The following is an 18,028-nucleotide window of genomic DNA, read 5'->3' as shown; positions in this document are numbered from 1 at the left end:
TATATGTTCCTGTTAAATTGCGTTACTAATTTCAATGTTTCCTTTTTTTATAGGTAAGTGGAATGCCTACTAGTTCATCTCAGTACTTCACCTAATTTTATTTTCAACAATGGTGGTAGACAAGTCATAGCTGAAACTGTTTTTGGGAGATGGTTTAATACTTCCTCTGGACCTGCACTTTAACAGAATAATGGACACAGGATTTTTTTGTGGTAAAAGGTTGTACTAACATACTGCAAATTAACATAGAAATAACTCCCTGTTAGGCCAGTAATAAACTAATCTCTAGGTTAAGTACACGGTATATATTTTATGCTCTTGTAAAGGACAAAAAACTCATTTCGGGAAATATTCGTGCATCACTTTTTCGTAAATAGTTTGATTTTGTTTATCGAATTGAACAAAAATTATTTTTTCAAAATAATCGAGGTACTCCTTGAGATACTCCCTTACTACGTTCAAAGCAATTCTTGCAGCCTCCAATTTCGGATAGTTATATACTCCTGTATATAACTAGTTATATACTAGTTCGGATATACTCCTGTAGCTATATTTGGAAAGGCAATGGTCGTTATGTCATTGTCCATAGAAAAATGTAGGGATTTCTCATAACACATCCTTAGGCGCTTAGCATTTTTATCATCGGGTGCAGATACATGGATAACATAATCTACAGGTAGATTATATCCTGAGGTTAATACGGCGTTACCTGGGTTCAAGTGACCAATTTTCTTGCACTCCTGCCTCATTTCACTTCCCGCCAAAGACCGTACCATCAAGTCTACACCTCCTCTTGGTTGCAACTGAGTGTTGGATGAATTTACGATCGCCTGTCCTGCCAGTGACGTAATAGACCCATAATACAACGCCACTTTCCGGTTAATTTCCTCGTTAACGGCAAACTTCGGTTTTTCTACGTCAGCCATCGATTTAGTACCGGGTCCGGCCTGGTCCCACGACGGAATTTCGGACATCAATTTCACATCTCGAATGAACAATGAATCCGCTTCCCCCGTGCTTTCCTCTTCCTGATACTCCATCAAAAAGGAAGTGGACTCCTCCTGCTGCTGAAAATCCTTTTCCTGGACCCAATATTTGTGCATCCTGATTCTCTAACTTTTGCAAGTCCTTAGATATTCCCTTCTCAGGTGGATAATACTTCTTAAGCCGGTCTATAGAAAAGGAGTCTATCTTAATCTGTCCTCTAGGTGTTCGAAACTTAACATAATAGCTGTTATCATGTTTTTTGGACACAATTTGACCAGGTCCAAAATACTTTCCGGAAAAAGCAGCACATTGTCCTCGTTTTCTCGACAGATCAAAAATCCAAACCGCTTCACCCTGCTTGAATTCTTGTTGTATCCGCCTCTTGTCATAAGACTTCTTGGACGTCAGGTGTCGGTTGTACAAATTTTCCTGGGCTTTTTCGCGTATATACTTCATTCGTTCCAATCTGTCTTGGTTTTCTGAAAATTGACATTCCGTACCCAACATGGCGGAATGCAACAACCGAGGAGAAAAGCCGTGGAGGAGTTCGAAAGTAGAATATTTCATGCTCAAATTGCACGTGACGTTATAGGCAAAGGTCACTTCTGGTAAAAGTTCAATCCAACGTGATTGGTCAGTTTTGTCTAAGGCGATCTTCAATTGCTGTTCTATATTTCTCACAGCTATTTCAACGCTCCCAATAGAAAAATGACCTTGAACGTCAGCGAAATGTATTTGAGTCCCCAGTATTTTACATAACTCCTTAAATACTTGAATAGTAAATGCAACACCTCTATCACAACAAATTTGAGTTGGTATCCCATACTTCAATATGACGTTGTCATATATGAAAGCACTAACAGAAGCTGCAGAAGCATCTGGTAGAGAACCAGTAATTCAAAAACGAGTTCCTTCATCTATGACTATGATTAGAAATTTGTAGCGTAAGATATTATTACTAGGGTAGGTCCCACCAAGATCCACATAAATTCTAAAGGATGGACGCTAGGATGTGTCTGAAGACTACCGAACTGTTTTCCACTCCTCTTTTTCAGTAATTGACAAGTCACATAAGATTGGCACTTATCATACACAATTTTTTTCATATTAGGGAAATAGACAGACTTTACTAAAATATATGTTTTCGAAAATCCACCATGGCACGCACCCAGTTTCCCGCAATGCAGTTTCTCAAATACAATGTCTCGCAATTTCGATGGTACTGCTAACAAATACATTTTACCGAATGGTGTCTTATTCACTTTGTATGCTACATTATTCTTCAAAACAAAATACGATGCCTGTCTTTCATAGGCTGGATCCTTTTCTGCTTGATCCTCCAAGTGATCAATAATTTTCTTCAGTACTGCATCTTCTCGCTGTTCTTTTGCGATATCAATGAGGTCCATGTCTTCGATTAGGAAAATTCTCGGGTCAGAGGCACTCTCTTCTTCATCTTCCTTGTCGCGACTATGTTTAACAAAGCGACTCAAACTGTCGGCTTCTATGTTGTCAGTACCTTTCACGTGGGCGATGGTAAAATCGTAACAATCAATCTCAGACATCCAGCGTGCTAATTTACCTGTCAGGTTCTTACTGTGGCGAAGGAACGTAATAGTTTTGGAGTCCGTATGAAGATAGAAATGTCGACCCACCACGAAATATCTGAAAGATCGCAGGGCATACAGCAGAGCCAAGAATTCCAAATGGTACACGGACAAATTTTTTTCTGAAGGTCCAACTGCTCGACTGGCATATGCGATCGGTACTAGTTCAGCTTCAGGATCGTCTGAAATAGGTTGTTTTGCTACAGCTGCGAGGCCCTTCTTGCACGCATCGGTGTAGATATGTAGATCCCTCTCTGGTTTGTATGCCATCAATGTTGGGGCTTCCAAAATTGCTTTTTTCAGAGCTTCAAAAGATTCTTGTTGCTGGGTTCCCCACTTAAAATCTTGGTCTTTTCGAAGCAGAGTTTGAAGAGGATAAGGGATTTCCGAGAAATCCTTAACATATCTTCGCAAAAAGGAGCACACGCCTAAGAAACTTTTTAAATTCTTCTTCGTGCGTGGACGTTGGAAATTCTGAATCGTGGCTAACATTCGATCCGACACTTGCACTCCAAATTTTGATAAACGATCTCCCAACACTATTAAAGAATAATGTGCGATCTTTGTCTTCTCGGAAAGACAATTTTAGTCCCCGTTCTCTAAGTTTTTCAAACAGGACCTTGCACCTATGCAACATCTCGTCTACAGATGACGCGATAATGTAGAAGTCGTCCATATAATGCATAATATTTGTACTTGGAACGCCTGCTAACGTCAATTTGACCAGTCTATTAAGCGCTGCTACAGAAGAAATATGTCCCATAGGTAGGACACAATATTGATAACTTGACATGCCTCGTATCGAGAAGCCTGTACACTCTTTCGACTCCTCTGTAATCGGAATTTGGAAGAATCCTTTGGTCAAAACGCTCGAGGTATAAAGGAGATGTCCTGCCATACGATTGATTGTCATCCACCGACGGTGTCGGAAAGTTTGAAGGATGGGATTGCTGATTTAGACCCCTCAGATCACTTACGAATCGGAACTGATTATTACGCTTTCTAATCAGCAAGACGGGGTGGTTCCAGGGCGAGATTTTTTCCCTCAGAATCCCTTGACGAAGCATTGTGTCTAACTGCTGCTTGAGTATTCCACGGAGATAATAAGGCACTGAGTAGGGCGTTTTATTCACGGGTGTAGGATGGGAGAGACGAATTTCATGAAGGTAACCTCGTGCGAGTCCTTGTCCTCCTCAGACCAACTCCAAACATCAGGAAATTCTCGTATGAGACTGTAAAATCTTTCTTTGTCTTCTGGAGATAGCTCGGGATTGACGTCGGCACGACTAGGATCACAAAGTCGCCTGGACAGCTCCATTATCTCCGGGGACGGTAGGCTTTCTTCTACCGACGAAAGACTCCTCTCCTCAGGCTCCTCTGGGACCTCCTCAAAATCTTCAGCATCCCCAAGATGTGTACCTTGTCGCAGTTTGATCTCCTTAATGGTGGGATTCGTAACATACACCACGGGGCATCCTCCATTCACTATCGCACATGGAATAAAAATGTCCAGTATTTCTTCTATCCGGCGAGAGGGTGACAATAATAACTTCTTCCCCGAAATATCCCAACAACTGCGTAGCTTCACCAGAGTATGCGAGCGAGGTGGTAAAATCGAGTTTTCCAATACTCTAAAAATAGCCCGAGATCCCTGCGCAAGCCTGGATGTTAAGACTTTTGACAAATTGACTTCTAAATTTCTCGGAGGTAACGTTTTCGAAGGAGGGCGTCCGAATCGAAAGAGAGTTAAATTTTGCTTATTGTAATCTAAAACAGCCCTGTGCTTTTGCAAAAAATCGGCGCCAATCAAATGCCCATAATCAAAATTTGGAATAACTCTGAATACATGAGTAAACCATTTTTTACCAATCCTAAATTTTAATAAAGCTATCTCAGAAACTTGTATAGACTTCCCTGTTACTCCCCGAAGTCTAGTATTAATACGGAAACGTTTAGCATTTACCGGGACCAAATTTTCCCCCAGACAACTGATTTGGCTGCCGCTGTCAATCATCAGTTCTACGTCTTTCCCGTTCATAAAAGCTGACATATGGGGCAATTCGTTAAAGGACACTATAGGGACTATAACGCAACCTTGAGTAGATTCGTCCCAACCATCTACTCTGTCTGCGTGTTTAAAGAAGGCATACGACAATATTTCGCAATATGATTGGGTAATTTGCATTTATAACAAATAATTTGGCCTCTATTCGGAGTCGAATCCTGACCTGGCGAAGAATTGCTATTACTTGAGGACGCAAAATCACTGCTAGACTTTTTATTAGTATCAGCATTATTATTCTGACTTCTGTTGTTTTGATTACCGTTCCGTTTTCCTTGGTAATCCTGACCTACATTTTTCGGCTGATTAAACTGCCTTTTCCTATATTGAAAACCATCGCTCCTTTCACAATTTGTTGAAGGAGCTAAGGCTGAAATCTGCAGCGTCAACTTTGACAGTTGTTGCTGTATGTCAGTCAACGGGTCGATTACCGGTTGGTTCTGTTGAGTCTGCTGGTTTTGCAAGTATGCTGACTGTGTATTATACGGTTGAGCAGTAATCGGACTTTGAACCCTTACTTCAGCATTACTCTGAGTATTAGCATCTATGCTAGCCGGAGAAAATAAAGACGACTGCAAAACAGCAGAATTCTTTTTCAAGAATTTCTCTAATTCCTTACGCTTCAATAACAATTTAGTCCTTTCCTCGATAATTAGGTCGTTCAGAAGGTCACTGACCGTGTTGTACTCCTTTCGTACTACAACTTTAAAGTAATCGGGTAAAAGTCCCTCCACAATGAATTGTAATTGTTTCTTTTCATCGGCAGTCGGGTCTGCGCGTAAAATCAAATCCTGCTTCGCATAAACGTACTCTAGAACGGATTCTGATCCATTTTGTTCACGGGCTCGCATCTGAGCTTCAAATAATTGTGGCACCACCAAATTGTCCTTAAAAGCGTTTATAAAAGCTTGCTTGAACTGGTCATAAGTCATTTTGGCAAATTCTGGCTTTCTTTCTATGCCAGCAAACCAGTTTTCAGCGGGGCCACGGAGTAGGCTCCCCAGCACCAATTTTCGTCTCATACCATCCCATGAATTAATGCTAGCGATGGTCTCATATCGTCTGATGTACGTATTTACATCGTCGCCTAACCGGGCGTAAAAAGGCTCCGGTTTCACAATCGTGCCGTGCATGGGCGGAGGTGGATCGTTTCCACCTGTTGCCATACTGCTAGAACTAGAACCACGAACAGTTACGTCTAAAGAATCAGGAGAAATATCCGAAAATGATTCCGAAAATTCTAGCTTCTTTTTAAGTTGCTCTAAATAATTACGTGTGAATTTAGTCGATTTAGGAGAGGAACAGGCCGCGGGATCGAAATAGACAGTATCACTTAAGTTAAAAATATCCTCTAAAGGTATCAAAAATTCGTCCGCTAGTCTTCGCAACATATAACACAACTAATAAATCTATTGGGCACAAGTCAAGACCTTAAATATGCTATACGTACACTAAAAACTAAATACAACACATACAACATACACAAGAGGTATAGGGCCTCCACCACTCTCCGAAAAGGAGAGAAAAAGAAAGGTAATTACAGAATATCATAAGGAAGATTGCTCAAAAATAAAAAAACAAAAGAAAACTAGTTTCATAGAGGGTTGGTGGCGGGAAAGTTGGAGGTGATTCTAAAAAGCCTTAAAAATGAAGAGAAAACAGTTTAAAAGTTTGAAAGAAAACTAGAATTGATCACCATCGTACGCTGATGAGAGAAAAAAGATCAGCATCTCCATCATCTTACGCTTGTGCATTCGGAAGGAATGCTTTCGTCGTCGTTTTGAAGAAAGAAAAGAAACTATAATCGTTAATTTGGGAAATATAGCTCACTAGTAGAATTGAGAGGTAACTGACAAGACGACGAGCGTTTTTAGCTTATAGGGCATGTGGGTAGAAATAAATAAAAACAAATATTTTTAAAAAAGAGAGAGTCGAGAGTTTGTTTAGGAAGAAAGAAAAGGAAGGTTGTTTGGGCGTTTAGGACCTTGGATGTGTATTCCGTACCTCAGTTCCTGGACGTCGACTGGTGGTCTCCATGTCTCGGCTTCTGTGTCGAATTGGCGTGGAATTTGGTATAGATCTCTCCTGCCGTTGCTCACACTCGCTCCTCGTGAACTTTTCCGCTCCTCGTGTACTTCACCGCTTCTCGAGTGCTACTGCCATCTTCCGGGTCCTGGGACGTTTTTATATCAACCAAACTAGGAAGATGGCCGTCGAAATTACGGAAAAACATCCAAAGTACGCACGTGTAAGGATTCAGGAAAGTGCAAGGTAAATGGAATTCTCGACTTATTTAATAATTTGTCAACAGTTACAGAACGCTTTGGTTACATCAGATTACATAAGTTACATAAATTTACCAAGAATGAAGAATGAGGAATCGTCTACTAAAGAGAATTTTGAAATGTTTGCTGACTGTCTTATTATTCCCAATTGTGACTGTCTCTCATCATCCACAGAAAATAAAGAAAACAATTAAAAAATAAAAAAATAAAATCGTTATTAAATCTTGATCTGTTTATATACTGAATATTAATAATATGAGGGAAATCTAATATCTCTACAATACTGTTTTTCACTAAAGTTGAAGTAAGTTTTCGATTATCTTCGTAAGGTAATCAAATGATACAAAGTTGCTATTTTTCTATAATAGAAACATACTACATATTAAAAAGATTATATAATTTGTATCGACTCAAGTATAATAAGTCACAAACTTAAAGTTCGTTATTTTAAGCTAGTACAAATCAAATTTCTTGTTAGCTTATAGTGCGACACAGATGACAAATTGGACGGAAAATATGCGAACTAAAAACAGTGTTGCAAATTTATGAACTCTAGTAGTTACTGTTGTTATAAGAACTATATTGTGCTATTAATGCAGAAAGAAAAAAATGTTGAATTTTGTTGTTCATGTTATTCCCTTCCGCTTCATTGTCGAGTCGTACTCGAGAAATATATTCTTTTACTTTTCGGTTGAACGATCTGCAGGCCCATATGTCATATAAGGAGTATAAATAGAGCGAGTTATGAATAAAATTAATTCCTTGTCTATTTAAAATCTCTTGATCTATTAATCACTTTTTTTTTAATTTGACTTAGTATGTTTAAACAAGATTTGATTCGTAACTCAGTTGCTAGAGAGGGAACTGAGCGAGCGTTGGCTACGTCAGTCCCTTTTCCGATTCCCGGCCAAGTAAGTTTGTGGTAGACAACATCGTGTCCGTGGGTTTTGTCGGAGTACTCCCGTTTCCTCCCAGATTCTCATTCCACCAATTCTTCTATCGTTATTCACTTACCTAAACCACCGTTTCCTATATATATATATATATATATATATATATATATATATATATATATATATATATATATTAGCATTCTTGGTTCTTTATCTGATGATCCCATGTTCAAGTCCGTTTATCGTGTCTGAGGTTTTTCAAGATGTTTTCTTCTAGCTTCATTAGACGAATGAAACGTTTCAGTAAGTAGTGACCAACTTTCTTCCACGTCGTTTTATGCTGTTGATTTTTGCTTTTTTCCAGTATAAATGACCGGCTCAGAATGTATCAGGAACTTGATTAAGTATATAAATAAACATTAGTGTTCGATATAAGCTCAATGTATGCAAAAAGATATGAGGTGTTATGGTCAACTCAACAAAAATTTACTTTGGTGAAAGCGTATTTTAAAATGTCTTCATAAGAGCATATTCAACAAAATGTTCAGCTATCAATTAGTGATTATTATTGGTGTTGATTTGAGTTTAGCGTCCTTTTCAGCACCAAAGTTAAGTGAAACGTGAACCTACAATTTAGCATAGGATCAATATTACATGAGCTTCCACAAGAATCGAATCCTGATCTACCGCGCCAAATAGCTAATAGTATTGTTTAAGTTCTGTTTTTATTAATTCTTTGAGTACATAAGAGGGCACAATGGCTCAGTGATAGAGCACTTACCTATAGTGTGTGAGGTCCCTGGTTCGATGCCCGGGCAAGCAAGCTTGTGGTGAACAACATCGTGCTCTTGGGTTTTCCCGGGGTATTCCCGTTTCCTCCTACTTTCTCATTCAACCAATTCTCCCATTATTCATTTCATTTAATCATAGTCTTCCTTAGCCTAACAGGCATAATCGCGGGACGTTAAACTCAAAGATTTTATTTCATTTCATTTTGATTAAATAAAAAAGCAGACCCAATGTTGTTTGCCCTTACTACCCGAAACACATTACAAGTACAAAACTTTTTTGAAATTAAAATAGGCCTATATTGAAAATAATAGTCCTTTTTCGATTTGATATAGATTATATGTGTAAATAAGAAGTTTTGTTAAAATACCGGTCAGTGTTTAAATGTACTATGAAATTCATCATAAATTTGTAGCTTTGTCAGTATCACTCTATATCAGAGTAGTGAAATGCTCTCAGTTATTGCAACGCTCTTCTTCAAGACGACAAGAAAGTTTCAACCAATAGGGGTTGTAAACACATTACACACCCCCAGAGCGACTGTCAACATAGCTGAGTTGCCATGCTTACACATCTGCCTACGACTCCACTCTGCTTCATTTCTTAAGATTCGCGCGGGCTGATTTACCTCGCGCTCTTCTCAACAGATGAAAAGAAAAGAGGAAAAAAAATTGGCAGAGAGGCGGAGTACTCCGTAACCATAAATACGCTTTCGCCAAGAATATTAATTTAAACTTTTTACTATCATCATTTGAACATAGTGTTTTAAAATGATATACAAATGAACATGCAATTTTAACAAACGACATTTTTTTATTATTGAGAAATGAAAAATAAAATGCCGTGGCGACAAACTCACTTGATGTACAGTACATATTAATCATCATCGTCTTTTCCATCATGGAGAGTTAATATTGATATAATCATCATCATTGCTGCTGTCACTGTTTCCTAACAGTGTGACACGTTTGTTGACAATTTTTAAAAATTCCTCGCGTTGTCCAAGCCTTTTGTATTAAGTCCCATTCGTGTTTCATTACATTATTCCAGAGTAAATTGTCAACTTTGTCTATTGCATCAGAACAAAGTTTTTCGACATTCTTTAGTGCAAAATTAGTGTTCTTTCGTGTTACATAACTTTTTAAATGTAACCTTATCATATCAATTGCATCGATATGGCAGTTTTAAGTAGGACTGTAAGTAGTGTTGCGCCAGGCCCACAACTAGAGGGGAGTTAAGGAACCTTCCCCCCAAACTTTTCGTGGCCCCCCTAGACCTTAACACCAAATGCCATTATTAATACCAAAAAAAACAATTTAGCTATGTGTAACAGATTTTTTAATGACTTGGCCCCCCTAACATATTTACGCCCCCCCCCAAACCTCTGAGGCTGGTTGGGGGCCTGTGTTGCGCACAAGACGAGTGCATTTTCAAATTAGAGAGGAGACGAGAAACATGCAAGTAATGATCCTTGTATCGTTATCAAGATCTTTCAAATCTAATGGGGAAACTAGTTCACCCAAGGCTTAGATCGCAAAAATTGTTTTAGTGTTACATAATTTATAGTATAAAAACTATACATTTTTAAAGTGACTCTGCGAATATAGTGAATAACATTTACCAACGTTCAAATATATACAAATCATTATATTATAATAAGAAATGTTGTTATATCACGCTTTTTGTTGACCTCTTGTAACGCGCGTATTTTGAAAGTTGAAACTATTTAAGTTTGGACGTCGTTAAAGAAATTCTGTGTACGTCACTGGTCCCACATGATAAGGACCGAATTATGCCTAAAACCAATGATAAAATCATTGAAACATTTTTTCTAGAGCAAGATAAAGTATTTCATGTATGTATGTATTATTTCTTCCGTATTATTAATGCCAGTGTTCAAAATTTAGTCCAGAACTTTGCTTCCACAGAGAAAATTCCTCAGGAGTTCCCCCCTTGCATTTTGATCTAGACAGACCAGTGTGTAAATTGAGGTTAGAAAAGTTAGAAGTGTTTTCGTAATATTTGTTGTTTTCGTGGGGGAGTAATATTATAACATTTGTTTTCCGTACTACTACTTTTTTTAAAACAAAACTTTTTTTTTAACAAAAACATTGGTCGACTGCATTTTTCTTGTAACACGTTAATATTAATAAAAATCTAGGCGTGCGATTATATTATATTATATGAAGCAAATCGACATCCATATTGTGTTGCCCTAAAGTAACCATTTCTCCATTCTTTCCTCAGATCGATTCTTTATCACCACTACATAAACTAAACAAATAGGGCTATGCCTTTTGAAGGTTATTTTGCAAACATAATTCATTTTTCTTTATATCACAAATTAGCCTTTCCCGGTGGTCTAGTGGTTAGCGCGTATGGCTTTGGTGCACGTAGCCCCTGGTTCTATTTCCGGTGGGACAGCAAAAAAATAATTTGTCAAATATTTATTTTAATCAATCATCTGTTTCTTTTAGCCTAAAGGGCATAGGTGTGGGACGTTAAACTAAAAAACTCATCCTTTTTTTCGCAATAAATTGTCCACTTTGTCCCTTGGGGGGTTTCTCAACTTGGGATCGCGAAGGGAAATGAAAACGATACTTGTAATTAGGACCTAGTAGCAGAAAAATATGTATTTTAAAAAATATATATGTTAAACTTCTTATTTTGATAGACATATTTTTATTTCTATACTTTGTTACCAAATACAGCAAAGAATATTAAACAAATAAAGATTAGTTTAAAAAAAACATTTGGAATAAAAGAAGGAGAAACTGGTGAGAAACTGCAAATTGAAACACCAGAAGCAAAAAAAATACAATTTACAACTGTAAGCGATTGGCAGCAATAATGAAAAACTTATTGGAAACCGGAAATTAATTATGGGGATTACAGGCAAGAGAATGTGATAAAAGGGGCCGTGATATAAAATGAGATGAGAAAGCCCAGTTTATTGTATCGTTAGTAAGTCTTTCGTAGTATTTTATCTTCAGTGATTATTGTGTTAAGGAATCAAAGTGCATGAGAATTTAAATTCATTATTATAATAAAAGAATAGCAGAATGTATACGTAAATGTGCCGGTATATATCCTTAACGTGCAAAAAAACTCATACAGATCCTAAATACTAACAGACACATGTAATTTGCAGTTTTAGCAAAACAAACTGAAATTAAATTTTGTATCCACTACAAACACAATATCAAATGATCCTGAATGAACAGAATCTTTCGCCCTTCCAATTTTTGGCGTTTGGGTAAAAGGAAGAGCGAAGGTTGGGGAGGGAGGGTAGGGTGAGAACATGGCAACACCGCCTTGTCAGAGAGAAAGTGGGGAGTATACAGAGTGCGTAACTGACCCTAGCGCCACGTAGAAATTGGTGTTCAGGCATAACGTCATTTGTGTCGCACTATATCACTAGAGTTCGTGTATTATCTGACACATACAAAAATATGCATATTTTTGCGGGATAGTATCTCTTGCCCCTTAAAGCAATGGAAGATATGAGAAAATCAATTTGCTTAACCATGTAATTGAACTTTAAAACTTTTAAAGATGTGGATCCTGATAAAACAACAAAACATATTACGTTTGCGAATGCAATTTACACAGCAAATAGCACGAATAGTGTGACAAGCAGGGAAAACAGAGAAACTGTTACATGGTAAGACGACAGAAACGAAAATCACAAGCTGAATGTTTAAAGTGAATAGGAAGGAAACAAGCACCTGAGTACGTGGCGTAGTGGGTAACGTTCTAACTTACCAATAAGCTCATCCATGTTCGAATCTTTGTCAAGTGCACTTTTTTTTTCGTCCAAGGAACAGCCATTACTTGTATTACTTGTATAATAACAAGCATGCTGTAAAACCTTCCGAAGTATTCAAACACCTAAAATGATGTAGAAACTTCAACCAAAAATAGGCTCTAGCAAGCAAAGAAGACATTATTAAATTTGATTAATTGCTACATTTACTAATGAAATGTTGACGTTACATGTTCTTCCTGAAATATATGCAAAGAAAAAATATACCTTTTGACAAAAAATCCGGCGTTACATACGTCAATTATATTTTAAAAAAAACCGGTAAATAGAACGTGGTTCAGTGTGCTGCTCCCTGTACTTATCGCTAGTTTAGTCAGTTTGTAAGGACAATATTAAAACCACGGGACGTCAAACCTGTGATGCGTGCTTCAAGGTTTTAAGTTCTTAAGATATTTTAGATTCTATGGAGAACTCTATGAGTTCTATATCTAAACGGAAAATAAAATTAGTTGTATTTAGTTCCAGAAATGAAGATTGTCTAACAAGCAAGGGGCGCGATATCGAGACTCGAATTGCGCAATAAGAGTTACATACACTGAAAGAGCATCAGGTGGTTAGTAAGTTACCAAATTATTAGCTGCAGTCCGCCAGTAGGAAAAAAGTTATGAGACTGTAAAGTTCAGAGCCTGGCGTACCAAAACGACACAAAACTTAGCATTTGGCTTGTTCCTCTTTGTATTGACAAGAGATAATGAACTCTAACGTATTCCCATCACAGAACATGATGTTTGACATAAGATAATCTGTATGAGACGAATTGTCAGTGTTGCCATCCATAGAAATTACAGTGTTGCCCGAATAAGAATACCGCGAACAGCTTGGTTTGCAGCGAATGAAAGATTGAACACAACGGTGTTTTGTGACATCATGTTTTCATGGTTCGCACGGAACTACGTTTTACATAATACGTTATTTAGTTTGTAAGAATCAAAGTAGTTATAATATACTTTTATTAACATTACAGAATATTATTTAAACAGAAGTGCAAAAGCTACCAAGAGAACACTACTATGAAGGTGCTTCGCAAAGTAGACCTCACGATAAACCTGCGAAAATGTCATTCGGGTTCGAATCGGTTTGTTCGTTGGGCATTTATCGTGAGGCATACCGACAGACAAACAACACAAATGCTGAGCATCGTGAATCGTAAAACTCCGTTCGTGTTGTCAGTGATATATCATCCAACGCCGTTGAATTCATTCTTGTCGTCCGTGCCTTAACGAAGAGTGTAGAGTATTCTAGCAACACTGTAATGTCTATAGATGACACCAATGGCATGTCTCCCAGAGCGCTGTTTTGACTCCCTTACCACAGAAATGTGTTATCACTGCGCGTCGCTGCCTATCGTCCGATGTACATATTGTACTAACTGTTTTTGTTTGGATTACTCGATACTTTCTGTGTGTGGCTTAACGTTGTCATTTACATAGCTATTTCCCCTTCCCAAACATAGCTATTGCACACACAAACAGGTTATTCCTTCCGTTTGCCATAGTCTCTAATTTTCACTTTGCAGCCCCATAATTTTGCCCTACTGGCGGACTGCAGCTAATAACGTGGTCAGTTCATGATTGATGCTCCTTCAGAATATACTTTATAACCTGTATTGTGCAACGCAAGTCTCGATTACGTACTATTTGCTTGCAAGCTTTTCAAAATATTCTTATTCTGGCAACACTGTAATTTCTATGGATGGCAACACTGACAATTCTTCTCATACAGATTTTCTTATGTCAAACATCATGTTCTGTGATGGGAATACGTTAGAGTTCATTATCTCTTGTCAATACAAAGAGGAACAAGCCAAATGCTAAGTTTTGTGTCATTTTGGTACGCCAGGCTCTGAACTTTACAGTCCCATAACTTTTTCCCTACTGGCGGACTGCAGCTAATAATTTGGTAACTTACTAACTACCTGGTGCTCTTTCAGTATATGTAACTCTTATTGCGCAATTCGAGTCTCGATATCGCGCCCCTTGCTTGTAAGCCAATGTGCTGACCACACAGAAAGCAACTGAAATCCACCTTCTTGATCATAGCTAATTATGGACTACAATTGAAGAGTATTCAATTTATTTTTGAGCTGTAAACTCTTTCATAGTTTTCATTAATAGTAAAATCTAGAACAATTTTACGCCTGTGAAATTATACTTTATTATGTTCGCTTGACAATAAATAAATAAATAATTACTTGCAGAATATCGAATTACACTTTAAACTGTAACCATATGTTTCTTTTTACTGGAGTCCTGTCTGGTCAAGGAGAAAATAAAAATAAAAAGTAGTAGGACGAAGATTCGAATACGGGTCTCGGAAATCGGAATTTTGTCCGGATCCACCGAGCTACGGAATAAGTTGCAGAAGTCATCTACTCTATAAATATATGACAATAAGCGTAAGCTTCAAGCGGTGAAAGAATGTTTATTATTATTATTATTATTATTATTATTATTATTATTATTATTATTATTATTATTATTATTAAGTTTTACGATATTTCTATAGAGTCTCGTGTGAACTGCTAAGAGAGAGATCATGTAGTTATCGATTTGGTTAGTGATTGAGCTTTTAAAACCTTTAAAGCATTTAATTAAATCGCGAGATGGTAGCAAGGAACGCGTGCTGATTTCATTCTCATAGTAAGGGGCAAACGATAATATCCGCGGAAAACATGCATTTTCTTATGTGACATAGAATACGCCAGCATGTTAGATCCCACAAATAAGGTAGATTACCTAATAATATTATTCACTTCACTACTGCATGGAATTATGTATTATATATAGCAATGGTTAATATTGTTCACAATGTGACAATTAAATAGTAAGACATATTTTGTTACAACGAAGATGAAAAGGCAATTCAGATGCAGAACTGCCAACGTTCATATAAAATTGGGCACCACTGCAAAAATAGCAGCTAAGTGTAAGGAAAGACATATTTCTAGAGGAGAATGGAGGAGAGACTTGGAGATAAGATAAATGAAATTGTGACTACATATCATTCTCGTGTGGGGAATATCCTTCAACAAATGATGTCCCAGTTAACCCACTCACATTTTGATTTTTCCTCTTCCCGGACAGAATTTTCTAGAAGAAAGCCTCTTACTGAGATAGTGAAATTGATAAGACAGGTTAGGCTATATAGATAACTCCTTATCTCATGCCCACGGTTGAAGATGAACCTACGCCTGGGTATCTTATATTTGTTCGAAATAACAAACTTATCAGAGAATAAATGCAAGAAAATTATTGTTTGACTGTAAGGGTTATGGGAGATGAGTTTTGTATTAATTGGAAAATGAAATATAAAATTTTAGTGAAAAATTTGAGCAAGATAACCTCACTTCCCGGCTTGTGTTTCAGTTTTTTGCTTGATAATCAAACGAAAGTTTAGACAAAATATTCTTCAAAGTGTTTGTAGAAATAAAAATGTTTACACTTGATTATTGCAGAAGATGGACTTTTAAAAAATATTATTATGGTTCCACAAATAAACACCAGGCTGCTATAAATGGATAATCGTGAAAAGAAAAACAGGAGATGACAGAAGATAAATGTGAAGACATGAATTTGCCTCTGAGGGGACAAACTATCACTGTAACTTTGTGATTCAGTATTCTGGAAGGAAATTCTCCCAGTCCAAGCCAAGTATCCAGTACCTAACAATTCTTTCTTTCTGTAAGATAATGAAACTACTTATCAGACAAGAGTTGTAGAGCAATTTTGACTCGAACGCAAAAGTGTATGATAATAGACCAAATATTTTCCGTATTCCCTGATATGTTTCTTCTGAATGCCTTCTGTTCTCAGAACGCAAGTTACCATTCGTAGAGCGCCTTTTTGATTACGTTGAACGTACATTTATGTCCAAAATTATTGTCGCATGCCTATAAATAAAATAATGTATGTTGTTCTAGGAATAAAATTTGATAACGAATTCGCCCGATATTTCTTATAATGTTAGTATGTGTATAATCGGTAAAGACAAATGTCGCAAATTTCATGTCAAAAGAGCAATAAATAAGAACAATAAAACGAAAACAAAACTTCGTTCCCCAGATAGCAGAAACAGCTTGCCACAAGCATGATATAAGCTTGTCGTGACAAGGATATAAGCTTGTCCCAAGCTTGTTACGACAAGTCTGTAAGCGTATATCAAGGCTGATTCAAGCGACGAAGTTGACAGGCGACAAGCATATTGTAGGCTTATACTGTAAGATTGTTTCAAGCTTGTCAGCTCAAGCTTATTGCAAACTTGTTACATAAAGCATGCTACAGGCTTGTTACCTCAAGTTTATTTCAAACTTGGTACGTAATGCTTGCTCCAGGCTTGTTACCTCAAGTCTATTTCAAACTTGGTACATAATGCTTGCTACAGGCTTGTTACCTCAAGTTTATTTCAAACTTGGTACATAATGCTTGCTACAGGCTTGTTACCTCAAGTTTATTTCAAACTTAGTACATAATGCTTGCTACAGGCTTGTCACCTGAAGCTTATTTCAAGCTGTCCACTTCAAGTTTAGCACATGCTTAATGTGTCTCGTTTATTGCAAGCTTCTCAGTAAAGATTGATACAAATTTATTTCTGCAAGTGAGAAAATGATTCATCTGCTTGGCGACATGTATAATGTTTGATGTGAAGGTTAGTATAATGTTCAATGTGTAAGTTACATAAATGATGGTGTGTATTCTTTTCCCATCTGAGGTGTTTAGATATTGCCATCACTTTATTGGCATTATTTTAAATATATATAGGGGAAACCATACCATACTTACTATTAATAGTAAACATAGTAGTAAGCTATGGTTTCTGCAATATTTTTAATGCCAATAAAGTGGTGACAATATCCAAACACCCTCAGATGGCAAAAGAACACACACCATCATTTATGTAACTTACATACTGAACATTATACTAACCTTCACATCAAACATTATACATGACGCCAAGCAGATGAATCATTTTCTCACGTGCAGAAACAAATCTGTATCAAGGTTTACACTACTGGGCCTCACATCAAACCTTATACAAAATGAAATCAACCTCATATAGACAACAATCCTGCAAAAATAAACGTAAAGGTGACGACGAAAGAACTGTTAAACCTACATAAGCAATGTCCTGAAAAAGAATAGTTGTGTTCGGTCAAAATGAAAGCAAAATAATGTATACTTTCACAATCTGTATTATGCTTCTTTCCTTCGTCCATTATGCGTCTTTGCAGCACGAGATTCAGGTTTATTTCTGTTGAGTAACATTATTGAAATATCATGTTAAATTATAAATCCATGTCTCACACAACATTGGTGTTGAATATATACCCCATACTCCAGTCTATTGAGATTAGTATCTTATCTCAACATAGAAAGCAACACTTTTCCTGAGTTCCTTGGTGAATATACTATGCGACCTGGCAGATCAGCATCCAATTAGTTTACCATTAACCACAGTTTGATGTTGAAGTTGAGCGTCCGTTTCAGCACGAAGTTTTACATGAGACACTGACCTGTAGAATCCGAACAGTAATGCGTTCAGTGTTTGTAAGGTCTTCCACTGGGAATCGACCACAACCCTAG

The 18,028-nt window shown here is 37.2% G+C and overlaps 1 protein-coding gene across 1 annotated transcript; it reads right to left on the bottom strand.

The window, feature by feature from the left end:
* Nucleotides 1-524: 524 nt before the first annotated feature.
* LOC145665975 (ADP-ribose glycohydrolase MACROD1-like) lies at nt 525-1,103 on the bottom strand. Its single transcript, XM_081733082.1, has one exon. The coding sequence runs from the start codon at nt 1,101-1,103 to the stop codon at nt 525-527; it is 579 nt and encodes a 192-aa protein (XP_081589208.1).
* Nucleotides 1,104-18,028: the final 16,925 nt, after the last annotated feature.

This window comes from Thermobia domestica, chromosome 12 (genome assembly GCF_964235325.1).
Source record: "Thermobia domestica chromosome 12, izTheDome1.hap1.1, whole genome shotgun sequence".
Classification (NCBI taxonomy): Eukaryota; Metazoa; Arthropoda; class Insecta; order Zygentoma; family Lepismatidae; genus Thermobia; species Thermobia domestica.
Note: the sequence above shows the minus strand (reverse complement) of the source record. Positions and strands in the feature narration are given on the sequence as shown.

What these genes read in the sequence shown, in the direction of transcription:
- LOC145665975 (XM_081733082.1), bottom strand. Translation starts at nt 1,103, where the DNA reads ATGCACAAATATTGGGTCCAGGAAAAGGATTTTCAGCAGCAGGAGGAG.